Here is a 26,053-nt window from a genome sequence, read left to right as displayed (position 1 = left end):
GTTGCCTAGATAAAGGTCATGTGGTCCTTCTGCCCTTTGCACCCAGTAAGCACTTGGCTTCTATTATTCCTAGTAATAAAAATATTGAGGTTAATAATAATACAAAGCTAACATTTGTCGAATACCTACTGTGATTCAAGAATTGCATTAAACACTATATACACAGTAACTCATTTAACCCTTACATCACAACCACACCGCAAGGTAAATAATATGTATCTAGCTGTATATTTTAAATAGAGATGGGGCCTCACTGTATTGCCTAGGCTGTTCTTGAACTCATGGCCTCAAGCTATCCGCCCACCTCAGCCTCCCAAAATGTGGGATTACAGGCATGAGCCACTGCACCTGGCCAATATATAAAAAATAATAGCAGCCTCTGATTATCATGTGTCCATTAGATCCCAGACCCTTTACTTGAGTGTGAAATTTCTTATCCTCACAGGAAGCAGTGGCACAAGGCCATCAGTTACTCTCCTCTGACTTTCAAATGAGGAAAGTCAGCCCCAGAGACCACAGTCATTGGCAGAGCCTCTCAAAAGCTTCTATTCTGTTCTTTTAACTGACCACATTGTTAAATAAACAATAAACAATATAACTAGCTTCTTTAAAAACTTTGTCATATTAGACCAAATCAGAGAGAAGCTGTGCTCATCATTAAAATAAGAATTGAAGCTGCAACTTGCTCAGGGTCACATGGACCAAGATCACATCAAACTTTTGCCTCATAGTTCTCTTAGAGACAAACATGGGGCAGTCTTAAATATCTTGTATAGATTTAAAAGAAAATCTTCAAGCTCATACTTGCTGGTACAAAAAAAGAAGGAAAATAAGAAGTCAAATCTTCCCATGTGATCCTTAGCAGTCTCTTGGCGTCAGCTATGAGTCGGCCCTTCTGGGTGATCTCTTCCAGTCCTGTGGCTTTCCTTGCTTACCTCATTCTGCTTCTTGGCCTTCTTTCTTTCAGAAGTTCCCTGCTGGGAAAAGTTTTAAGGATCGATGTGAACAGGGCAGGCTCAGATGGCAAGCGGTACCGAGTCCCCTCGGACAATCCATTTGTTTCTGAGCCAGGGGCCCACCCCGCCATCTATGCCTATGGGATCAGGAACATGTGGCGTTGTGCTGTGGACCGAGGGGACCCCGTCACGCGCCAGGGCCGAGGCCGGATATTCTGTGGGGACGTGGGCCAGAACAGGTTTGAAGAGGTTGACCTCATTGTGAAAGGTGGAAACTATGGCTGGAGAGCAAAGGAAGGGTTTGCATGTTATGACAAAAAACTTTGTCACAATGCCTCTTTGGGTAAGTAAGAAGCTCTCTGGGTGATTTCTTGGATGAGTTGAGTGGGCTGGAGGTGGAGGTGGGGAATGAAACCTGAATGTCCTGCCCTGCAGGTCATTTAAATCACGCCTTGTTTGTTTCCTGTGGTGTAGTGCTTCTCCAACTGGTCCTCCAGCCACTCACTGGCACCAGAGACATCTTGGCAGTGGCTATTTTAAAAAAGTGGATTCCTAGACTCTGCCCTTGACCTAATGAATTTGAATTTTGGGTGGATTGGAGGCATGAGATTGACCCAGGAATCTGTATTTTAAATAAGTTACCCACATTAATTTTAGGCATATTATTTTGAGAACCACTGGCAGACCAAAATTGGTGTATGTTTTTATTTATTTCCCAACTGGGACAGGCCACTGAAATGATATTCTGCACATAGGCAAGTAAGAGGACACTTTCTTTTCTTTTTTTTCTTTTCTTTCTTTCTTTTTTTTTTTTTAAGACAGAGTCTTGCTCTGTCACCAGGCTGGAGTGCAGTGGCACGTTCTCGGCTCACTGCAACCTCCGACTCCCTGGTTCAAGTGATTCTCCTGTCTCAGCCCCATGAGTAGCTGGGATTACAGGCATGCACCACCACTCCCACCTAATTTTTTTATTTTTAGTAGAGATGGCGTTTCACCATGTTGGCCAGGATGGTCTCGATCTCCTGACCTCGTGATCCACCTGCCTTGGCCTCCCAAAGTGCTGGGATTACAGGTGTGAGTCACCATGCCTGGCCCAGGACACTTTCTAAACACCAATAATCAAGGTGTACTTTAGAAACTCCACCTGGCTCAAAATTCTAGTGTTCTGACTCTATTACTTCTTCTTAGTCTTTTCTTGTCCTCTAACTTATAAAGCAGTCTTACAGACTGTGACAGTATTTTTCATATCCTTAAACCTGGGTTTCTGCCATATCAACCTAGGGGGAAAACTTAGCCATGTGGATTTCCAGGTCACTGCCTCATAGACGGAGGAAATTTTTGGCTTCCTCTCTGCCTGCAGATAGCAGTTAAGTAGGAAGTTTGCAAATATTGTGGATGGCCTATTGAGAACAATAAACATGATTCACTTGCTTGCCTGTCCTACTGAAGACCAAGAGGTAAAGTGTTCTTTACTGAATTAGGCAACTGCATTAAAAAGTCCCCTTCTTCCTCCTTGAAGCTTTCAATTTTAGGCCATGTCACTCACTCTCTTTCCTCTCTCCTGGACAGATGATGTTCTGCCAATCTATGCTTATGGCCATGCAGTGGGGAAGTCAGTCACTGGAGGTTATGTCTATCGTGGTTGTGAATCCCCAAATCTCAATGGCCTGTATATCTTTGGAGACTTCATGAGTGGGTAAGGAAGGACTGATGTCCCTTCTCCCTCTTTTTATTTTAACATTTTTACTGAGGTATAACTTACGTATGGTGAAATATAATCACGTAAGAACACAGGTGTATGATGTTTTACAAATGTATGCACTCATATTACCACCAACCATATCAAGAGGCAGAACACTTCCATCACCCTAGAAGGCTCCTTCTTGTCTATTACCTCTCTCTCTCTCTCTCTGTCTCTCTCTGTCTCTCTCTCTCTGTCTCTCTCTCATACCAGGGGCTCACTTTAAAGGGACAGGGGCCCAGCTTCCATCCAGCTTACTTGTTCTGAGCATTTCCAAACATGCCAAAGGGATCGGGTCTCCAGCCTGTCCCCCGTCCCCAGTGAATATGTACATGTAGCCATCCAGGCCAAAAAGAAGTTGACATACATACACATACACACACACACACACACACACACCCACACACACACACACAACCCCCAGCCAGAGATAAGCACTCCCACCACAGCTTAGTTTTGCTTCTGGAATTTCATATATAAATGGAATCATTATAATATGTACTCTTCTTTTTGTGCTTGGCTTCTTTAATTTGCTAATGTCTGTGGGATTCATCAATGTTGTTCCACGTATCAGTAATTTGTCTTTTTTATTGCTTTGTAAAATTCAATTGTATGAATACACCACAATTTATTCATCTGTTCTCCGTGTTGCTGATGAACATTTTGGCTATTCCCAGTTATGAAATATTGTGAATAACATGGCTACTGCATTTTATAGTCTTCAGTGTAGAGATCTTGCATATTTACCTGTCTCTCAGTGTTTGATGTTATAGTAAATGTTATTTTGTTAAATTCCAGTTTCTGACTGTTAATTGTTAGTATATAGAATTTTTTTAATATTGAGCTTATATCTGGCAACCTTGCTGAACTCTTTGTTCATTCTGATTGCTTTTTTGTAGATTCTACTGGATTTTCTATGTGGAACATAATTTTATTAGAAGGTCTGTGAATAGAGACACTTTTACTTTCTTTTTTTTTTTTTGAGTTGGAGTCTCGCTCTGTCGGCCAGGCTGGAGTGCAGTGGTGCGATCTCAGCTCACTGCAAGCTCCACCTCCCAGGTTCACGCCATTCTTCTGCCTCAGCCTCCTGAGTAGCTGGGACTACAGGCGCCTGCCACCACGCCCAGCTAATTTTTTGTATTTACTTTCTTTTTTTTTGAATTGGAAGCCTGCTCTTATTTTTTAACTGGCTTATTGCTCTACGTTAATCTCAGTGCAGTGTTGAATAGAAATAGGGGAAAGCATTCATTTTCACCATCATATTGGTGTGATGTTACTGTGTAACATCACACCAATATGATGTCAGCTGTAGGTGATTTCTATACACCCTTTATCAGGCTGGGGACATTTTCTTTTATTTCTAGTCCTTTGAAAATTTGTATTAGATATAGATGTTGGGTTTTGTCAAATGCTTCTTTTCATCTTTTGATGAATCATGTGGGCTTTTAAAATTTTTAGTTTCTTAATATGGTGAATTTCATTGATTGATTTAAAAATTGCTAGAGCAGTCTTGCATTCTGATGAAAATACCACTTGGTCATAATGCATTATCTTATTTATTTATTTATTTTTTGAAACAAGGTTTTGCTCTGTTATGCAAGCTGGACTGCAGTGGCACGATCATAGCTCACTATAGCCTCGAACTCCTGGGCTCAAGTGATCCTCCCACCTCAGCCTCCCAAGTAGCTGGTGGCACCCAGCTAATTAAAAAATTTTTTTTTTTTTTTTGTAGAGATGGAGTCTTACTATGTTGCCTAGGCTGGTCTTGAACTCCTGGCTTCAAGCTGTTCTCCCACCTTGGCCTCCCAAAGTGCTAGGATTACAGGCATGACTCACTGCCCGGCCCCATCCTTTTTACATATAGACGGATTTGATTTGCTTACATGTTGTTTGAAATTTTAAAATCTATGTGCATGAAGGAATAGTGAACTATAGTTTTTCTTTCTTGTAATATATTTGTCAGATTTGGAATCAGGGTAAACAGGCTTTACAGAATAAGTACTCCTGTTCAATTATCTGGAAGAGTTTGTGTAAAATAGGTATTATTTTTCCTTATGTGTTCTTCCTTCCAAGGAAAACCATCTGGGCCTGAAGTTTTCTATGTGAAAAGACTTTTAATTACAAATTTAATTTCTTTATTAGATTTAATTATTCAGCTTATCTATTTCTTTCTGAGTGAGCTTTGGTAGTCTGTGCCTTTGAAGGAATTTTTCCCATTTGTCTACGTTGTCAAATGTTTTGGCATTCAGTTGTTCATAATATTCCTTTATTATTATTTTAATATCTATAGAAACTGTGGTGATGTCACTTGTCTTATTCTAGATACATTGGTAGTTGTGTCTTCTCTTTTTTTTAATTCAGTCTGGTTAGAGGTTTATCCATTTTATTGATCTTCTATAAGAACCAGCTTTTGTGTTCATTGATTTTTTTCCTGTTATTTTTATGTTTTTTTCTATTACATTGATTTCTTCTCTTTTTTCTTCCTTCTGCTTGATTTGGATTTAATTTGCTCTTCTATTTCTAGTTTCTCAAGATGGAAGCTGAGATTATTGATCTGAGACCTTTCATCTTTTCTAATATATGTGTTTAGTGCTATAAATTTCCCCCCAAGTACTACTTTAGCAGTATCCTGTAAATGTTGATATATTGTGTTTTCATTGTTATTCAGTTAAAAATATTTTCTAATTTACCTTTTGATTTCTTTGTCCCATGAGTTATTTCAAAGTGTGCTATTTAGTTTCCAATTACCTGAAGATTTTCCAGAGATCTTTCTGCTATTGATTTCTATTTTAGATTTACTGTGGTCCCAGAACATATTATATATGACTTGGGGGACTATCTTGGATTTTCTGGGTGGGTCCTAAATGAAATCACAAGTGTGTTTAGAAGAGGAAGGTAGAGGGAAATTTGAAGATGGGAGAGATAGAAGGTGATGCAACAACGAAGGCAGAGGGAGAAAAGCTGACGTGATGTGGGGCCATGAGTCAAGGCATAGGGACGACCTTCAGAAGCTGGAAAGAGTGAGGGAACCGATTCTCCTCCAGAGCGTCTGGAGGGAGCACAGTCCTGCCAACACCTTGATCTTGGCTTAGTGAAGACCAGTTCAGAGTTCTGGCAACCAAAACTATAAAAGAATAAGTGTATGTTGTTTTAAGCCACAAAGTTGTCGTAATTTGTAGTTGAGGTGGTTTGTTACAGTGGCAATAAGAATGTTATCATTCCTAATGCTCTCAATTCCTTTGGGTAGATGCATGTTTCTATCTGATATCATTTTTCTTCTGTCTGAAGAACTTCCTTTAACATTTTTTGTCAATGGGGTCTATAGTGATGAATTGTTTTCACTTTTGGAGTCTTTATTTTGCCTTCATTTTTGAAAGATATTTTCACTAGGTATAGAAGTCGATGTTAACATGTTTTTTTCTTTGATTCTTTAGAGGCTGCCCCACTATTTTCTGGCTTGCACCATTCCAATGAGAAATCCGCTGCCAGACTTCTGTTTATTCCTTCATATGTAATATATCATTTTTTTTCCTATGGCTGCTTTTTAAGATTTTCTCTTTATCATTAGTTTTGTGCAATTTCATTAAAATATGCCTTAGTTTGGTTTTCTTCATATTTCTGTGCTTAGAGTTTGTTGCAGTTATTGGATCTGTGAATTTATAGCTTTCAAGAAATATGGAACATTTTTGGCCATTATATCTTCAAATGTGTTTTCCTCTGTCCCCACTCCTTCTCTCCTTTTATTCAGAGGCTCTAATTACATGTATATTGGGCTGCTTAAAGTTGTTCCATAGTTCGCTGATGATCTATTTATGTTAAAAAATTTTCTCTGTGTTTTATTTTGGGTAGTTTCCATTGCTATGTCTTTAGTTCATGAATTGTTTCTTTTGTAATGTCTAGCCAGCCATTCGTCCCATTGAGTGTGTGTGTGTGTGTGTGTGTAATCTCAATGTATTTTTCACCTCTAGAAACTTGATTTGGGTCTGTTCTGTATCTCTCATATCTCTCTGTAATTTTTTTTTTTTTTAGAGATGGAGTCTTGCTCTGTCGCCCAGGCTGGAGTGCAGTGGCGCGATCTCGGTTCACTGCAAGCTCCGCCTCCCGGGTTCACGCCCTTCTCCTGCTTCAGCCTCCTGAGTAGCTGGGACTACAGGCATCCGCCACCACGCCCAGCTAATTTTTGTATTTTTAGTAGAGACGGGGTTTAGAATCATTGTTTAAATGTTCTTGTCTGCTAATTTTAACATCTTCATCAGTTCTGTGTCACTTTCGATGGACAGATTTTACTCTTTATTATGGGTTGTATTCTCCTCCTTCTTTACTTGCCTCATAATTTTTGATTGGATGCCAGAAATATTAATTTAACTTAGTAGGTGCTGGATATTTTTGTATTCCTATAAATGATTTTGAATTTTGCTTGGAGACATAGTTACTTGGAAGTAGTGTGATTCTTTCAGGTCTTGCTATTAATATTTGCTAAACAGAACCAAGGTAGTGCTTTTTCTAGTGCTTTCTATTCCTCACTACTGAATTCTACCTATACCCTATGATACTTATGCTATTCCTGATCTCAAGTAAATGCCAAGTACTTTTTCTTCTAATTCTTTCCTTTGTTTTAAAATATTTTCTGACATGTATCTGCTGTTGAGTATACTGATGATTACTTCAGGGGAACTTTTTGCAGCTCTCTGGCATTCTTTCTCTGTGCAATTTTCTTCTCTCCAGTATCTGTCCTGCAATCTCTTACTGCTTTGGTCTTCCTGGACTCTCAGCAATATCTTTTCAGCTCAAGGAGCCTGCTGGGCTTTGCCTGTATTTTCCCTCCCTGTGCTGGAAACTCTCAAGGTAGTATGCTGGAAAAATCATAGGGTTCACCTTGTTTGTTTCCTGTCTGTCAGAGAACACACTCCTCCATTGCCTGATCTTCAGTATATTTCAAGCCATTATTATTCTATCTTGTGCAGGTTTTGGAATGTTTAAGATGAGAAAGTAAATCTGGTCCCTGTTAGAAAAGATGTTCTATTTTCATGCTGCAATTCTTAGTTACAGAGATGGGGTAAAGTTACTAATTGGTCAGGTCCTTTATCATCACTTACTAGAGCTTTGGGATTTCATTGTTCTTCATGTTTTTCTCCCTACAACCTCCACTCACCACCGTGCCCCCATACACACATCATTTGGTTAATATGCAGTGATTCTTTTTCCTTTTCTTTTCTTTTTTTCTGTTTTTTTTTTGAGACAGAGTCTCACTCTGTCACCCAGGCTGGAGTGCAGTGGTGCAATCTCGGCTCACTGCAACCTCTGCCTCCTGGGTTTAAGCAATTCTCATGCCTCAGCCTCCCAAGCAGCTGGGACTACAGGCACACAACACCACGCCCAGCTAATTTTTGTATTTTCAGTAGAGATGGGGTTTTGCCATGTTGGTCAGGCTGGTCTCGAACTCCTGGCCTCAGGTGATCCACCCGCCTCAGCCTCCCAAAGTGTTGAGATTACAGGCATAAGCCACTGCACCCATTCACAGGCAGTGATTCTTAATTGAGGCGTACTTATCAAAATCCCCTGGGTTTAGGATCTCTGTTTCCATAAAACTTTCCAGGTGATTCTGATGAGCACCCAGGGTCTAACCAACTTCCTTTCCCTTTTCTTCTAAAAACCTGCTTTTAGTTCAGATAGATGATAGAGGGATAGGAAGCATCTTTCTGCTACTATATAAACATACAGCAATAATAATAACAGTTAGCAGTTTTTTTTAGCCCTTACTATGTGCCACACACATTGGTGAGATCTTTATGTATATTATTTTGTTTAACCTTCAAAATTCTCACCTATGGTAAAGTATGTTATCACTCCCCATTTTATGGATGAGGAATCTGAAGCTTAGAGATATTGGGCAACTACCCAAAGGTCACACAACTAATGAAAATAAGATCAGTCTTTTGTAGTGGTGCAGCCTACACAGCACGTCAAACTCTTTTTTTTTTTTTTTTTTTGAGACAAAGTCTTGCTCTGTCACCCAGGCTGGAGTGTGCAGTGGCATGATCTTGGCTCACTGCAACCTCCACGTCCTGGGTTCAAGCATTTCTTGTGCCTCAGCCTCCCGAGTAGCTGGGACTATAGGTGTGCACCACCCTGCCTGGCTAATTTTTGTATTTTTAGTAGAGATGGGGGTTTCACCATGTTGGCCAGGCTGGTCGTGAACTCCTGACCTCAAGTGATCTGCCTGCCTTGTCCTCCAAAGTGCTGGGATTACAGGTGTGAGCCACTGGGCCTCGTCCAAACTCCTTTTATATAGAACATGAACTTCCACATCTAGGGCAAGTGGGTGATTGAAATATCTCTGAAGAAGCTTTTTGGTTGCTTGGAGGCAGGCTAGTTATTGATCTCTTAATGGGGGACTCAGTCCTAGTACTCAGGGATCCCTGATTCTAGGAGAAAAAGTATTCTGCAGAGTGGATATATGGATTCCTAAACATAAGGGTTTATTTTTTGTCTAGTCGACTTATGGCTTTGCAGGAAGATAGAAAAAACAAGAAATGGAAGAAGCAGGATCTTTGCCTGGGCAGCACCACGTCCTGTGCCTTCCCAGGGCTGATCAGCACCCATAGCAAGTTCATCATCTCCTTTGCTGAAGATGAAGCAGGTAACAAATGTACAGAGTTGTTTGATTTCTGCTTACTGGAACTCGGATAATCACAGGCATCAACTGAACGTTTATTTTAAATAGTAATTATCACTTCTACTATGATCACTATCGTTTAGTCATCTTTTATAATGTACTGGATACTATTCTAAACACTTCACTTTTTTACCTTATTTCATAATCATAGCACCCCCATGATATAATTATTTTTTATTTTTTCTTCTTTTTTTTGAGACAGAGTCTTGCTCTCTGTCTGTGGCGCCATCTCGGCTTACTGCAACCTCCGCTTCCAGAGTCCAAGCAATTCTCCTGCCTCAGCCTCCCAAGTAGCTGGGACTACAGGCGCCCGCCACCATGCCCAGCTAATGTTTGTATTTTTAGTAGAGACGGGGTTTTGCCGTGTTGGTCGTGCTGGTCTCAAATTCCTGACCTCAGGTGATCTGCCCGCCTCAGCCTCCCAAAGTGCTGAGATTACAGGCGTGAGCCACTGCGCCCAGCCCCATGATGTAATTATAATGCTCATTTCACCAATGAAGAAACAGACTGAATATGCCAACCTACTCCTTCCTGATTGAACCACACAACTCACTGTGAGGGGAATATCTATTCTGAACCACAGTTTTAGGAACGTGGAAAGGGCCAACAGTGGGCCAGACTAAATGGGCAGTGGGTGTTTATGCTGCCGGTGCTGTCTGGGACAGGGACATCTGGTGATCATCTCACTGGTTGGGCCAGGTTCTTTCCTGACCTTGCCAAGAGTTTGTGAGAAAAGGAGAATTTTATTTATTTATTTAGAAATCTGAGAAAAAGGTAGACATCTAGGTAGGAGGTTGCTCAATAGACAGACTAGGCACGTGTTAAGGGAATCAGTGAAGCATGATGTGCACGTGTACACATGAGCGAGAGAGACACAGAGAGACTCAGCTCTAATACATTTCCAAGCATTTTATCATCAGAAAACCGATTTTTAACTTCAGCTTTACATAAGTTATGTTTCACTCTGAAAGATAAAGTTTTCAAATTTTAAATATTTCTCTTTTTTTATGTGAGGACAGTGAACTTTTCAGTATTTGGCACGAGATATCATCATGTTTAAAGGCAGAGATAATAAGGTGATCTCTCAGGGTCCCTTCCACATCTAGATTCTCTATAGGTGAAAAAAAAATAATTAAACAACAGAAAACAAAACAAATAAAAAAACACAAAAAATACACAAGAAAAGAAAAAATTTTGAAAAAAGATTCTCTATAGGTATAAACCAGAGTCTCAAAGGATTCTGAAGTATTTGGTTTCTTTCCCCTCTGGGCCATGAGGTGGCTGCCTTGGGATCTTCACTTGAGTAGGATATAAAGAGACCCAGTCAGCTCCCGGACCCTTTCCTCTCAGCTAGCCGATGAACAGATAGTTTGAGATGAATGTTTTATAGGAGCAGAGGAAACTTCAAGAATTTTGGAAACTTCAAGTATTTTAACAGGAAAAAGTCTATGTGAGTTCCAAATTGGAAGTCCAAACATATGGAAAAGGAGAGAAACCACAGGCTGGCAGGATGATGGCCAGTGGAAAGTGAGTGACGTGAAAGCTACAGGCGGTGGTGGAGCCTCTCCTCTGCCGGACACCCCTGTGTCCAGCACCACCCCAGAGATTGGAACCCCAGAGGCAGGCCTGCCCAGGGATTCTGGGCTGCCATCTTCTGTGGCTTGCTCCTCTTCAGGAGGCCACAGAGAACCTGGCTTTGGTGGCTTGGTTTGTTGTGCTTGTAGACTTCTCACAGTAGAAAACAGACAGCATAAAAAAAAAAACAAAAAAACAGTCATGGTACATCTGGCAAACAAAACACAGTCCTTGGCTGAATTTCATGGGGTAGACTTGCCAAAGTGTTCCCAAGCCTTTGCCCAAGGGCGGCCCTGAGGCTAATGAGGCTGTTCCTGAGGCAAATTATTTTTTTTTCCAGAGTTGCTTGCTCTTGTGTTTTTGCATAAACTGATTCATATTTTCTGCTCTTGCCATATTCTTTTCCTCTGAGAGACATTTTTAGATCTGAGCCTTATTTCATTATTTTATTATCAGTCCACTGGCTTTAGGTAAGTCACTTTTTACTTGGAACTTGAGCTCTGCCTCACCTATGGCTGCAGTTCACATCCTGGGTCCTGAGAGTTGATAGCTGGTATGAATTGCTGCTGAGCGACTGGCTGGTGTGGAGCTGCCCATTGCTAAGGTTTAATTGATGGGATTTCTGAAAGTTAGTCACTGAAGGGCATTCCCAAGAGGGCTGGTCAAATGAATTCTGTTTGCAGTAAATTTGTATAGCATGCATTTTTGTTTTAAATGGCATATTATAGTTTTTTTCTTTTTCTCCCCTAAGACGTATATTAAAAATATCAGTTGGATGCTACAGATGAAATTCACTTCTAGCATTGTTTTCTCCTAAAAATATAATGGGAAGTCTATGGAATGTGGAAGACATGTAATTTACACAAACTGCAGTCCTGTATAGGCACGGTTTTCAATTTTCTTTTTAGACTGAGAAAGCCTTTGCATGGTTTCGAGGGGCCCCTGCCTGTGTACACGTGGACCTTTCGTAGACACCACATTTATCTAATGGTAGAATCACTCTGGATGGTGCCTGGGCTTCCCATTCAGACAAAGCAAACTGACTCTAAAGGAGGGTGTGCCCTAGTTCATCAGATCTCTTACATGGGGAAGATTATAAATCTAGTTTGTCAGTACACAAATCATAGTTTGTTAGGCAGCTGCTACCCTGTGTAGGGGCTATGCAAAGACCATGAGGCTCACACTTAGCACAAGACAAACGCTGGTCTCTGTTCTCCACAAAAAGCAGTTGTTTAGAGCTGTTGTGTGGGGGCTCATGCCTGTAATCCTACTGCTTTGGGAGGCTGAGCTGGGAGGATTGCTTGAGTGCAGGAGTTTGAGACCAGCCTGAGCAACATAGGGAGACCCCGTCTCTACAAAAAGTTTAAAAAATGATCCTGATGTGGTGGCATGCACCTGTAGTCCCAGCTACTCAAAAGACTGAGGTGGAAGGTTTGCTTGAGCCCAGGAGGTTGAGGCTACAGTGAGCTGTGATTGTGCAGCTACACTCCAGTCAGCAACAGAGCAAGACCTTGTCTAAAAAAAAAAAAAAAAAAAAAAAAATTAGTTGTTTAAATAATTCAGAGCTGTATAAAGCTTTAGGTTTTTCAGAATTGCAACTTAATAGACATTTTCTTTCATAAAATTGAGAAAGAGTTGTGTAAGGCACATAACAGCAAGTGAGTTTAATTCAGTGTAATGGCACAAACATTGGGTCAGACAGATAAGAAAGTAATAATAACTACGATTATTGAACACTTTCTTTTTTTTTTGAGACGGAGTCTCGCTCTGTTGCCTACTACACTGGGAGTGTAGTGATGCGGTCTTGGCTCACTGCAACCTCTGCCTCCCAGATTCAAGTGATTCTCATGTCTCAGCCTCCCACATAGCTGGGATTACAGGCGTGTGCCACCACGCCTGGATAATTTTTGTATTTTTAGTAGAGAGGGGGTTTTGCCATGTTGGCCAGGTTCATCTTGAACTCCTGACCTCAGGTGATCCACCTGCCTCAGCCTCCCAAAGTGCTGGGATTATAGGCATGAGCTACCGCGCCCGGCCTGGTTATCTAACACTTTCTAATTGAATACCTAACAATCACTTGAGGCATTGTGATCCCCATTTTACAAATGAATAAATATCTTGAAGGCTGTGCAGGTGAAGAGGTCTCCCAAGATAGCATGGAGAGGAACTGGTGTTATCAGAAATCAAACCAGACTTCTGGGACTCTCCACTGGGGCTCATGACCCCATAGCATAATGTCCCTCACAAATAACTAGAAAGCAATGTGGAATGAGGTAGTTACTGTGACAAAAGAACATTTCCCAGAGTTCCAACTGGGAGAAATGGTAAGGAGCAGGGGGCTCTTTCTAAGAGTGTATTAGTCCGTTTTCACACTGCTGATAAAGACATACCTGAGACTGAGACTGGGTAATTTATAAAGAAAAAGAGGCTTAGTGGACTCACAGTTCCACATGGCTGGGAAGGCTTCACAATCATGGTGGAAGGTGAAAGGCACCTCTTACACGGTGGCAGACAAGAGAGAAAATGAGAGCCAAGAAAAAGGGATTTCCTCTTATAAAACTATATAAAACCATCAGAGCTCATGAGACTTATTCACTATAGGAGAACAGTATGGGGGAAGCTGCCCCCATGATTCAATTATCTCCCATTGGGTCACTCCCACAACATGCGGGAATTATGGGAGCTACAATTCAAGATGAGATTTGGGTGGGGACACAGCCAAACCATATCAGAGAGATACAGGAGAGAGTGGGTAGAGGTGATTTTTGTGGGGCATGGAAAAGACCAAGAGGAGAAGTGGAGAGTGGGGAGGGTCACCAGGAAATAAGGAACTCAAGGACAGAATGAAAGAGGAAAATGGGAGTGAGGCTGAAGGGAAACAAAAGGACTAAAGAAGGGGCAAAATAAAGCGATTGACAGATGGTCCTCAGCCTGCAGACTGTATATATCCAAGTGTTCACAGAGGAAAGAGGTGGGGAAGGAAATGGAGATTCACTGAGGTGAAGTTTCTGAGAGCAAGGAGGTGATAAGGGAGAAACCTGTTTGGTTTGATAAACAAACATACACGTGAAATTGCCTCTGCTAGGCCATACACTGAGCTAGTCTTTGGGGGGTTCAAAGATGGACTTTCTCCTCAAGGAGCTCACAGCCCAGCAGAGCTGATGCCAGTTAGGTTTCTGGGATTCCGTTCTTGGCGCTCACTGCATGTTAGGGCCATAACCTCTTTTTGACCATTTTCTGTGCATCCAACTCTGTATCTCAGTGCTGCCTGATGTCCCATTATTGCCTGTCTATTTTTGTTGCCTTAGGGGAGCTGTATTTCCTGGCGACCTCTTACCCAAGTGCCTATGCACCACGTGGATCTATTTACAAGTTTGTTGACCCCTCAAGGTGAGATTTGATGTCATTTTCTTCTCAAATGCATTTTTCTCATTTCTTATATCCATGGCAGGCCATAAAAACAGTCCTCATTGTCCCGAAGCAAACTCATGTTCTAGATGAAAAGCAGTTTGGACAAATAATGGCATAGGACAATGCGTCTATAGCAATTATGAAATACTTGGGAAACGGTCTCTTTGCAGTTGGACATGAAGACCTTGAGCCTTTCTAGGGTTAGTCTAGGTCTGTGGCTTTTTTTTTTTTTTTTTTTTTGAGATGGAGTTTCACTCTTGTTGCCCAGGCTGGAGTGCAATGGTGCCATCTTGTCTCACCGCAACCTCCGCCTCCCAGGTTCAAGCGATATTCCTGCCTCAGCCTGCCAAGTAGCTGAGATTACAGGCATGCACCACCATAGCTAGCTAATTTTGTATTTTTAGTAGAGATGGGTAGTTGGTCAGGCTGGTCTTGAACTCCCGACCTCAGGTGATTCACCTGCCTCGGTCTCCCAAAGTGCTGGGATTACAGGCGTAAGCCACCATGCCCAGCCTTTTTTTTTTTTTTTTTTTAATATGCTTCTGGAAATGTCTGTCTGAGGTCATCTAACAACAGGTGTACACCTCTGAGCACCTGAGTAAGTACTGCTCCCCTGTCCCCTGGGCTTGGTGCAGATCTCCAGGTCTTTGGCAAATACATTTAACTGGCAGGTTCCTCAGTAGCTCCACCTTTTCTGGAGTTTAGTGTTTATTCACTTGCTGGGCTCTATGCTGTTTCCTTCTGCTTCTTTGCCTATCTGTCTCAGAGGCTGACCAACCTCCACCAGCACAGGCAAAAGCCACAATACCACTTCCCACTTGAGAGGTGGTTGGGTCTGGGTCAGGTTATCTGCCCCAGGGAGGGTGATGCATTGTATCCATCCTGAGGAGTCTGGGCAGTGCACTGGATTTTTTTTTATTTTTATTTTTATTTTTTATTTTTTTTTTAATAGACCCAGTCTCGCTCTGTTTCCCAGGCTGGACTGCAGTGACACGATCTCGGCTCACTGCAACCTCTGCCTCCTGGGTTCAAGCTATTCATGTGCCTCAGCCTCCCAAGTCGCTGGCATTACAGGCACGCACCACCACACCCGACTAATTTTTGTATTTTCAGTAGAGACGGGGTTTTGCCATGTTGCCCAGGCTAGTCTCGAACTCCTGGGCTCAAGCTATCCACCTGCCTCAACCTCCCAAAGTGCTGGGATTACAAGTGTGTGCCACAATGCACCCTGCCCCAGTGCTCTAGATTTATCTAAAAATTATTGCCAAAGCAAGAAAATCTCCCCCTGAATTAGCTTACAGATAGACCTGCAGAAGAAAATTTTCCCCTGAGGCTTGTGTTACCCATATCTGGATTGGCATTCAGCAGACATGAGGCAAATAGGTCCAGCCACTGGTTAGGGCTGGGGGGCCAGCTCTATCTGAGCTTGTATTTGGCCACAGGGCTCTCAGTTTGTGTGTTCTCGGAAGTTCCTGGAAGAGGCTCCGTCCCTGAGGCTGTGCCCGGGGTGATGTGTGGATGGTGGAGGGTGGATAGCCAAGGGGTGAATTTAATACTGGGCTGTTCCCACTGCTGGGTCTGCTTCTGTGCACTTCTCCTGGGCTTAGGGGATGGAGCAGACTCAGGGTCTTTAAAGTGCTTCTGATGGTTGACGATGCCTTGGTGGGGAGTTCTCTTTCCATTAACAGGCTTCCTATGTGAATCCATTTTTCTTTTCTTTGGCAGTTTTCTGATTCAGTTGGCAGGTAATTTAACTCCCCACTTTCACAAGAGCAGCTGTGAGAAGCCACACAGAAAGCGCCCATAAAGCGTTTTCACACTGAAGACATCCTTACTTATTCACCTTTTTTTTTGAAGTTGACATTTATGGAGTTACTCCTGTGTGCCAGGCACTGTGCTAAGTGCTGTGCATGTGGGCTCTCATTTAATGCTGACAGAATTCCAACCAGGCAGGTTAACATCCTCCCTCTATGGATAAAGAAACTGAAGGCTAGGTAAGTTAAATTACTTGCCCCAGGTACAGCTACTAAGAGGAGCCTGGAATAGGAACTCAGTTCTCTTTGTGGAGAGGTCATTTTAGGACTACTCCCTCCATTCAGTTATAACTATATCGAATCATATAGACTTTTTAAAGCTTCTATAAGTGGACCAGATTCTGCTCTGATTACTTATTCAGCTTGTCTTTGCACGAAATGCACCAATACCAGCATTTTGAGGGCACCTGGTTAATTTATGTATCCTTTTCTCCCTCCCATTTTTTCCTCCTACCCCTTCCTTTAGGGGTAGCTAAATACAGTGGTTGAAAACATGGACTTGAGCCTGGGCTTGGAATCTTGGCTTTGCCACTGACTAACTGTGTGGCCTTGGGCCTGTTTCTTAGCCAGTGCGAGCCTCAGTTTCCCCTCTGTAAAATGAGTATAATAATAGTACTTACCTCACAGGTTGTTAGGAAGACTCAATGAGTTAATAATTGCAAAGTATTTAGAATGGTGCCTAAGCACTACGTAAGTGTTTTTTAAATAAATACAATTACCTTTTTTCCCCCCCGCCCCACCTGGACTTGGGAGGATTGCAGTGAGAGATAGAGTTGGAGCAAGGCAGAGGCAGAGAAAGCAATGGGGACAGGCTGGGAAGTTCCAGCTCTGCTCTCTACAGTGGAAGTACTCTCTGTCCTCAAAGTCCCTTTTATTTCAGAAGATGCACCCGGGGACAAGCAGTTTAAGAATGTGTGTGTTACTAGGCAGAGAAGCGGGCATTGCCTGAGGGCTGTGCCTTGAGTTCTTGAAGACATTTTCTTTAAAGGGAGTCACCAGCACCACCATCAGAAGCAGCAGCAGAATCATCCTCATCATCATTTTCATCATCCTCATCTGTGAGCTCTTGTTATGTTCTGGGCACTGTTCCAAGCAAGATGGGTAATATTAGTTTTTGCATTTTATAGATGTGGAGACTGAGACTTAGCAAGGTTGTTTTGCCCTTGGTTACCAGGATGTGAACCCGTTTTGACTGCCACCATGCCCATACTCCTAACTCCCTCTCTGCACTGTCTCTCGAGGGCCTGAGGTGCCCTGTTCTGTCTGTGCCCTTTTACCTCTCCTTCTGAGCTCATAGCATATTTCCTGTTACATCTACCCCATCCCCATGGATAAGTAAAGGCTGACCCCAATTCTTGCAAATATACGCCCTCTGGTAACCTTGATTTTCTGGTTGCATCTTCAGAGTCTTGCGTCCTCATGCTTTCTGTTTGTGTTTTTAGGCGAGCACCCCCAGGCAAGTGCAAATACAAGCCAGTGCCCGTGAGAACCAAGAGTAAGCGGATCCCATTCAGACCACTCGCCAGTGAGTCCATCTTTGAGTCTTAGGCTCAGGCCTTGGTGTGGAGGCTAAGGCAGTGCCCTCAGCAAGCAGGCTATAATTCTCATGGTGGAGTCTTAGTTACCCCCTGAGGGAAACTAAGTCTATACGTCTCCTCTGCATAACAGAGGAGTTATGAGTGTAAGGATACCCATTTCTACTGTGACCGGTTTCCTCTAGTTATTCGTTCATTCATTTGTTTGTTGATTCATTCATTTAATCGTTCATGTATTCATTCATTTGGCATCATTCATTTCATACTTACTTTGTGGCAGGAACTATGCTAATCCCTAGGGATACAGCAATGAACACTTAAAGCCTATGACATGTAGGAGTTCAGAGTTAAATAGTGGGGATGGGAAGTGCAGGCAAATAAAGAAATAAATGTAGCACTAATGTTCTGGTATAGAAGGATGCTCAGGGCACTTAGAGGGCCCCTAGAATGAGGAATGTTTCCTTGGGGCAGGGTGGGGAGTCAGGAAAGACTTACAGAGGAAGGATACTATCTTAAGGAAACTATTACGGAACCATGTATCACTGGAGTGACCGTTCTAAAAAAGTCATATATTTAGACCAAGGCCAGTTAGGGAATTAAAAGTATTAATAAGAATAATTTATATTAAAGAACTATAATGCAGTTATAGTTTTCTCTTATAGCTAGTTTCTGGGACTTATATTTTTCACTAAATAAATACTGATTTCTCAGAGACAGTCTTGGACTTGCTAAAGGAGCAATCAGAGAAAGCTGCTAGAACATCTTCCAGTGCAACCTTAGCTTCTGGCCCAGCCCAGGGTTTGTCTGAGAAAGGCTCCTCCAAGAAGCTGGCTTCTCCTACAAGCAGCAAGAACACATTGCGAGGGCCTGGTACAAAGAAGAAAGCCAGAGTGGGGCTCCATGTCCACCAGGGCAAGAGGAGGAAGAGCCTGAAAAGCCACAGTGGCAGGATGAGGCCATCAGCAGAGCAGAGGCGAGCTGGCAGAAGTCTCCCTTGACCTATTGGTCAAGGTGGCCGACAGGGTGACGTGAGAGAGGAGAGCCACCTCATCAAATGAAAGTCACTGCTGAGTAAAGACCTTAGAAGTCTGGGAAGCCAGGGTAGAGGTGGGGCAGGGCGGTTTTCCTCTCCCTGGGAAATCTTGCTGTCTACTGAATAAATAAACGCACCTTCTCTGTATGCAGTGCTTCTGTGGGAGACCATATCCCAGATTGCTGGTGCACCTGGGTTATGGTAAGCACTAGTCCATGAGCCTGCTTGGGATCACACTGGATGTCTCCATTTTGTCTTGTAAATACCTACAACCTGAGGTAATAAATCAACATTTGCTCAAACTGGCACATATCCTTTGATATCCTGGATGTTTGTTTGACATTAGGAAATCTAGCATGCTGTACCACTCTTGCATAAGAACCATACTTCACCTTCCTGCCTCACCCCAGGTCAAAGAGGAAGCCTGTGACAAGCTTTCAAGGAAAGACCCTTTAAATCTCCTTTCCCCAGCCCAAAGCTCATGAAGTGAACAAGAGCAGGTTCAGTTCTGTACCTCCAGCACTTACTATCGTAATTGCCTGACAGGTTCTTCCTGTGTAGTGCACAGACAAAACCAATTCACTGAGACCACAGTATTGCAGTAGAGAAAGAGTTTAATTAACACAGAGCCTGCCAAGTAGAAGGATTGCAGTTATTACTCAAATCAGTCTCACAGAGAACTCAGAGGCTGGAGTTTTTATGGATAGTTTGGTGGGGGAGGGACTAGGGAATGTGAGCTGCAGATTGGTTGAGGATGAAATCATAGGGGTGTGAGGAACAGTCCTTGTGCACTGAGTCTGCCTCTGGATCGGGGCCACAGGACCTGTTGAGTGATGAATCACAAATCCGGTTAGGGTTAGTTGGTTTCCAGAATGCAACCATCTGAAAAACATCTCAAAAGACCAATCTTAGGTGCTACAATAGTGATGTTATCTATAGGAGCAACTGGAGAAGTCATAAATCTTGTGAACTCTGACCACATGACTCCTGAGCAGTAAGGGATTATAGAAACTATGCTTGCATTTTAGCAGAATTCAGGCCCTTCCCATTATCTAGTGGCCTTTCGTCAGTTTTACAAAGGCAGCTTCAGTCCCTGAGCAAGGAGGGAGTTTGTTTTAGGGAGGGACTATTATAGTTGTTGCTTCAAAGTTAAACTATAAACTGAATTCCTCCCATGGTTAGCTTGGCCTCGGTCATGAATGAGTGAGGACAGCCAGCCCGTGAGGCTAGAGGCAAGAGGGAGTCAGCTATGCCAGGCTTCTCGCACTGTTATAATCTTTGCAAAGGAAGTTTCACTATTTGGCCTTGTTATGCACATAGCATAATAAACTTAACTACATTTTATTTGAATACCTACTGTGTGCCAAGCTTATACCCTATCTTGAAACCTCAAAACCCTGCTTTTCTCTATTGCCATATAACCTCCACTGAAGATGAGAAAAGTGCAACTTTGTGAGGTTAAGTGACTAGATCACAGTGGTGTGAGGGAACAGGGAACAGTTCAGCTGGACTAGAATCAATTCCCTCTTGCAATCTGCTGTGCACCTGCCTTCATGGAGGCCCTCAATGAAGGATTGTGACTTTTGAACTATGTATTTGAGGAATGAAGAGCTAAGGGAGGAAATGGTCCCTATTTTCATCAAGTTCTTCATATTATGCAAAACATCCAGAAGAGTGTAGACAATTTGGTTTAAAGAGAACAAAAGTGTAAAATACCAGGGTTGTTAACTTTTAAGGTCATATGATCACTGTTTTAGAAATGGTGCAGTCTCGGCTCACCGCAACTTCAGCCTCCTGGGTTCAAGCGATTCTCCTGCCTCGGCCTCCCAAGTAGCTGGGATTACAGGCATGCGCCACCACGCCCGGCTAATTTTTTCTTTTTTTTTTTTGAGATGGAGTTTTGCTGTTGTTGCCCAGGCTGGAGTGCAATGGCACAATATCTCGGCTCACCACAATCTTTGCCTTTCGGGTTCAAGGGATTCTCCTGCCTCAGCCTCCCGAGTAGCTGGGCTTACAGGCATGTGCCACCACACCCGGCTAATGTTGTAGTTTTAGTAGAGATGGGGTTTCTCTGTGTTGGTTAGGCTGGTCTCAAACTCCTGACCTCAGGTGATCTACCTGCCTCGGCCTCTCAAAGTGCTGGGATCACAGGCATGAGCCATCACTCCTGGCCTAATTTTTGTATTTTTAGTAGAGAGAGGGTTTCACTCTGTTGGCCAGGCTGGTCTCGAATTCCTGACCTCAAGTTATCTGCCTGCCTCGGCCTCCCAAACTGTTGGAATTACAGGCGTGAACCACCATGCCTGGCCAGCTCTATTTCTTTAAGCCTACATGTTTTGCACTTGTTTAAAGTATTTGAACATACAATTACTCAGCTTCCCTTGTTTACGCGTGAATTTTGTATAATCTTAAATATTTTTTCCACTCTAAGCTTTATTTTATCCCGTTTCTTCTATATTTCTATAACTTTAGGCGGCTATCTTCATTGAAAGTTTTTTCTCAAAAGCCTTAAGATAGAACATAGTTCTTGGCAGCAATTTGAAAGTTATTTGAGGAGAAGGGGAGACTTACAATGATGATTCAAATGAAGGAAACTAAAAAGTAATGAAGCAAGGCAGAGGAAAAAGCAGTATTCACTTGAGCACATCCCAAAAGAATAACATTTCAAATGTAACTAGAAAAAAGTATGCTGAAGTTCACAATACAGAAATAATTATTAATAAGATAGCTTTAAAGCCCTGCTCAGCTTTTGAATGTTGGGAATTGACCCAGAGGTGGCTGTAACCTAAGATGGTTCCTTCAGTAATGACCATTTTTTCTTTTTCAAGATGATGATTATTCCCCACCTTCTAAGAGACAAAGACCGGCGAGCCACCACAGCCACCAGTCCCAGAACCCGCCAATGCTGGGGAACGGAAAATGAGGGAGTCCAACTCTGGTAAGTTCTCAGCGAAATCTATGACCTTTTCCTTTATCTTCTGGACTCTCAATGTGACTGATGAAAGTTACCACATGCTCTGCAGGGGGAAATGGTTTAGCATGTGTTACTACATCTTAATCACATCTTTGTAAAGCCAGGAGCATTTTACAAGTCACGTTACAGACATTGTTTAAACATAGTCTGTATTTACCAAAGTATAGGACATTGTATCATCTCATATTAATTAATTAGTTGGCTCAAAATTAGTGCTAATGACTTAGTAATTCAGTGATTTCTGTTAGCTTTAAAACCTTTATTTCAGAACTATTTCACCTCTTGGTTTTCATTTTTGCTGTGTGTCACTGCCTGCCGGCTGCTAATTTATTAACTCCCAGTGAATCATGTGTCCTGTGAAGGGACTGAATATTAGTGGCAATTTATGTTGATGATTTGTATTTTGAATAAATAGTTTGAATACATAGAACATTAAGCTTGTATACATTTTGAAAATAGTATTTTAATATTCTACTGTGTCATAGTTACAATGATTGGATATATATTGAATTTATATGTACTTTAAGTTGTTATATGTTTATGGTCTTTAGCATTCTAACGTGCAATTGTATATCTGTTAAGTCTTTTTTTTTTTTCAAGATTAGACTGATTTATTGAGGCATCTGTTTGATGCCACATTCAGTGGCCCAGGCTTTGTATAGGGGTTGAGGTTAAAGCAGGAAGAAGGGTGGTGAGAGGCGGGGTACCAGGATTAGGTTGGAATACCTGGGGGTGCTCTGAGGCTCCCCAAGTTTCCCTGGTCTTGGCCGGCTGTGCTACTGGCCTGGGCATCTGATGGGCCTGCAAGGGTGGTCCAGGGGCTAGGGCAGGGACTTTGGAGCCACGCTGTTGGCTTTGAATCCAGACTCCTACACTTGGTAGCTGTGAACTCTCCATGCCTCAGGGACCTGCAGAACTGAGCTCTCTCTGAGCCAGGTTCCATCCAGGCACTGCGGATCCATCCAGAGGGGCACTGCCTCAGGTTGCTCGCTATTCACTGCCTTCTCAAGCAGACCCTTGTCTCCTTCTAGGCCCTCACAATCCAGTGGAGGAGACGAAACTCATCTGCCTCTGTCCCTCGGGGCACGCCTCATGCCAGGTGCATCTGTGGACAGGGGCCATGCTCCTGGGCTTCCAAGGTTGGAGAAAGCTGCCAGGCTCAGGTGGGTACATCACAGCAGCTGCTGCCCTCTGAACACAGTGACAAAAGAACACTCTGGGCCTGGAGCCCTGGTCTGGGGCATTGGGCAAGGCTGTTGCACTTCTCTGATCCCATTTCCCCATCTGGAAAGTGCGCTGATTGTATCTCCCTGTGGGCACTGAGGGCTCAGTGTTAGTTTGAGAGCCAGCATCTGGGGTTTGGGCTGTAATTCCCCATCAGCCCCATAGCTGCGGGGAACCAGGGACTTTGTTGGGATTACCCTAGGCATCAGTTTAGCTTCCTGCCCCTGGCTTGGGCTCAGCACCTGAAGTAGTCTAGGGGGTAGGTGGTCCTGGTGGGGGCTGGGGCTTTTACCCAGACTGAGGTCACACCCAGAGCCAGAAGTCTTGGTGCCTGCTCTGGGCAAAGGTGCCACCCTGTGCGACAAGAGCGAAACTCTGTCTCCAAAACAAAAACAACCTTGCATCATTTCAAGGGGCTCACACCTCCCTAAGGGCCTGGTAATTGGCTGGCTCTGGCCTGCATCTGGCCCCGAGGGTGTAGGTAACACCCCACCTTACCTGGTTTCTTCCTGCCAGGGCCAATCTTCAGACCTCAGGACTTTGCAGCCTATCCCACCTCCCCTCTGGCCAGCCTTGAGCCCTTGTGGGTCCAGCACTTTTTCCAGGCTGTCTCCTGGTTGTCCTTCTGCCTCGAGGCCTGGCTCATGCTGCTCCCCCTCCCACTCTCCAAGACCCACAAGGACCACTCCACACCCAGCTCAGCCCCATCCCCTCAGATAGTCCTTTCTCTTTTCTCAGGTGGCCAAGTGCATATCTTGGTGTGAGGACCTTCACTGTATCTGGTAATGCCTACTGGTTACCTCAGTAACAGAGAACAAGGCATTTACCTGATATGAGTGTCTTGGTTCACTGTCTACATGGCTACGGAGGGAGTCAATAATAGGCTTTTCACTTGCTGCAAGGGCCAGTTCTCCTGGCCCCATGGCTCTAGGGATGGAGGACGCTGCAGGAGATGCACCACTCACTTCCCAGCTGAGGACTGTGGGTCATCTCAGGGCGATTTCACAGTCCCCACATGCCCCACCCCCTCAGCTCTACAAATACCAAGCAGTGCAGCCTGCCTAGGGGATGATGGGCTCGAGAGTGCCCAGGTAGTGCCCAGAGTGCCCTTGGCAGGCCCCTCACCTAGCTGCTTCCACAGCTCTGTAGCAAGAGTTCTAACCTCTTTTGACCATGAAGCCTGCTGAGAATAAGAGCTGTGGACTGTTTTCCCAGAAAGGCATGTACATGCTCTCCACACAAAACCTTTCGTCGTGGCCAAGCACAGTGGCTCATGTAATCCCAGAACTTTGGGAGGCGGAGCCAGTCGGATCACCTGAGGTCAGGAGTTCAAGACCAGCCTGCCCAACATGGCGAAACCCTGTCTCTACTAAAAATACAAAAAATTAGCCAGGAGTGGTGGCAGCCACCTGTAATCCCAGCTACTCCGGAGTCTGAGGCAGGAGAATCACTTGAACCTGGGAGGTGCAGGTTGTAGTGTGGTGAGATCACACCACTGCACTCCAGCCTGGGCGACAGGAGCGAAACTCTGTCTCAAACAACAAAACAAAACAAAACAAAACCTTGCATCCTTTCAGGGGGCTCACACCTCCCTAAGGGCCCAGTAATTAAACCCTTTGGGCCTGAGGGTGAGAAACTTTGTCTCAGTTCTTCCCTGAGTGATCAGCCCAGGGGTAAGGAAGGAGAAGCCAGAAAGCAGGACCCATGAGAAGGGCCCCCTCCTGGAGTTTGAGGCCCACTCCCTCCTGCCCCTGCCTCTCCTCTGTCCAGGACTCCTCCCTGCTCTGCCCCACTCCTGGGGCCATAACCATGGGGAGCTGTGGTTTTCTACAGGCCCCTGGGCACAAAGTGGGCAGGCTCACCTGGAGGCGATCAGAGTAACATGGCAGGAAGTGAGGGGGAAAGCCGCCCTGGAACTGTGCCTCTCTGCCCCCTGGCGTCACTGGCGTGCACTCCTCCCTCCCCTCACTCAGGCAGTGGCATGAGTTCCATGTGAGCACTGTTCTGCTCCCTCTGCTGCCTCTAGTTTTTCTTGGGGCTGCCATAACACTTTCCCTTCCCCAGCCCTGCCAACCTGGTGGGACATTGGGCTTCCCTCTCACAGGGTCCTGGGGACAGGCCCATCCTTTATCATACCCACAGAGAGACCCTTTTTTTCTTCAGGACCTGGGGAGCAGCCAGGTTCCATGAGTTCAATGCAGATCTGAACCAAGCTGGGATTGGGGTACACACTCTCCTCTACTGAAAAGTAGCTAGGGATTCCAACTAGGTGAGAAGGAGAGTGGGGCAGAGCCAGACCAGACAAGGACTGATCACCTGGAAAAAGCCTGCCATCAAAGTTCTTGGCAAATGCTGGGTGCAGTGGCTCACTCCTGTAATCCCAGCACTTTGCGGGGCTGAGACAGGTGGACTACTTGAGACAAGGAGTTCGAGTCCAGCCTGGGCAACATGGCAAAATCCCATCTCTACTAGAAATACAAAAATTAGCTAGGCATGCTACACTCCTGTAATCCCAGCTACTCAGGAGACTGAGGCAGGAGAATCACTTGAACTGGGGAGGCAGAGGTCGAAGTGAGCCGAGATTGTGCCCCTGCACTCCAGTCTGGGAGACAGAGTGAAACTGGCCTCAAAAAAAAAAAAAAGAATATGGCCTTGGCAGAGAGGGGCCAGCCCAGCAGTGCCTTCCCTTGGGTTTCTCCTGGGTAGGCCTCTGCCATGAGGAGGTGCTTCCTTCTGCCTGTCCATGGCCCACAGCAATGGAATGTCTGCTTCTGGGGGTTGGGTGGGAGACTGCTGGCAGAACTGGAAACCTTCAGGTGGGGTTTTTTTGTTTTGTTTTGTTTTCGAGATGGAGCATCGCTCTGTCACCCAGGCTGGAGTGCAGTGGTGGAATCTCAGTTCACTGCAACCTCCGCCCCCCTGGGTTCAAACAATTCTCCTGTCTCAGCCTCCTGAGTAGCTGAGATTACAGGCATGTGCCACCATGCCCAGCTAGTTTTTGTATTTTTTGTATAGATGGCATTTCACCATGTTGGCTGGGCTGGTCTCGAACTCCTGACCTCAAGTGATCCACCCACCTTGGCCTCCCAAAGTGCTGGGATTACAGGCATGAGC

At 44.1% G+C, this 26,053-nt stretch overlaps 1 protein-coding gene across 4 annotated transcripts in view; it reads left to right on the top strand.

Moving 5' to 3' along the window:
- The window catches only part of HHIPL2 (HHIP like 2), a 39,737-nt gene extending 16,904 nt beyond the window's left edge, over positions 1-22,833 (top strand). For 3 of the 4 annotated variants that reach the window (XM_063708301.1, XM_055379090.2, XM_055379094.2), the window contains exons 4-9: positions 968-1,299; positions 2,526-2,652; positions 9,192-9,337; positions 14,257-14,338; positions 17,616-17,698; positions 18,420-18,886. In XM_063708301.1, coding sequence (XP_063564371.1) covers positions 968-1,299; positions 2,526-2,652; positions 9,192-9,337; positions 14,257-14,338; positions 17,616-17,698; positions 18,420-18,706 — 1,057 coding nt within the window. In that variant the 3' untranslated portion in view covers positions 18,707-18,886. Of the gene's footprint in view, positions 1-967; positions 1,300-2,525; positions 2,653-9,191; positions 9,338-14,256; positions 14,339-17,615; positions 17,699-18,419; positions 18,887-21,569; positions 21,680-22,746 lie in introns of those variants that run through there. The other variant, XM_063708300.1, reaches the window with a different exon arrangement.
- The last annotated feature ends 3,220 nt before the right edge of the window (positions 22,834-26,053 follow it).

The sequence above is a fragment of the Gorilla gorilla genome, chromosome 1 (assembly GCF_029281585.2).
Source record: "Gorilla gorilla gorilla isolate KB3781 chromosome 1, NHGRI_mGorGor1-v2.1_pri, whole genome shotgun sequence".
Classification (NCBI taxonomy): domain Eukaryota; kingdom Metazoa; phylum Chordata; class Mammalia; order Primates; family Hominidae; genus Gorilla; species Gorilla gorilla.
Note: the sequence above shows the minus strand (reverse complement) of the source record. Positions and strands in the feature narration are given on the sequence as shown.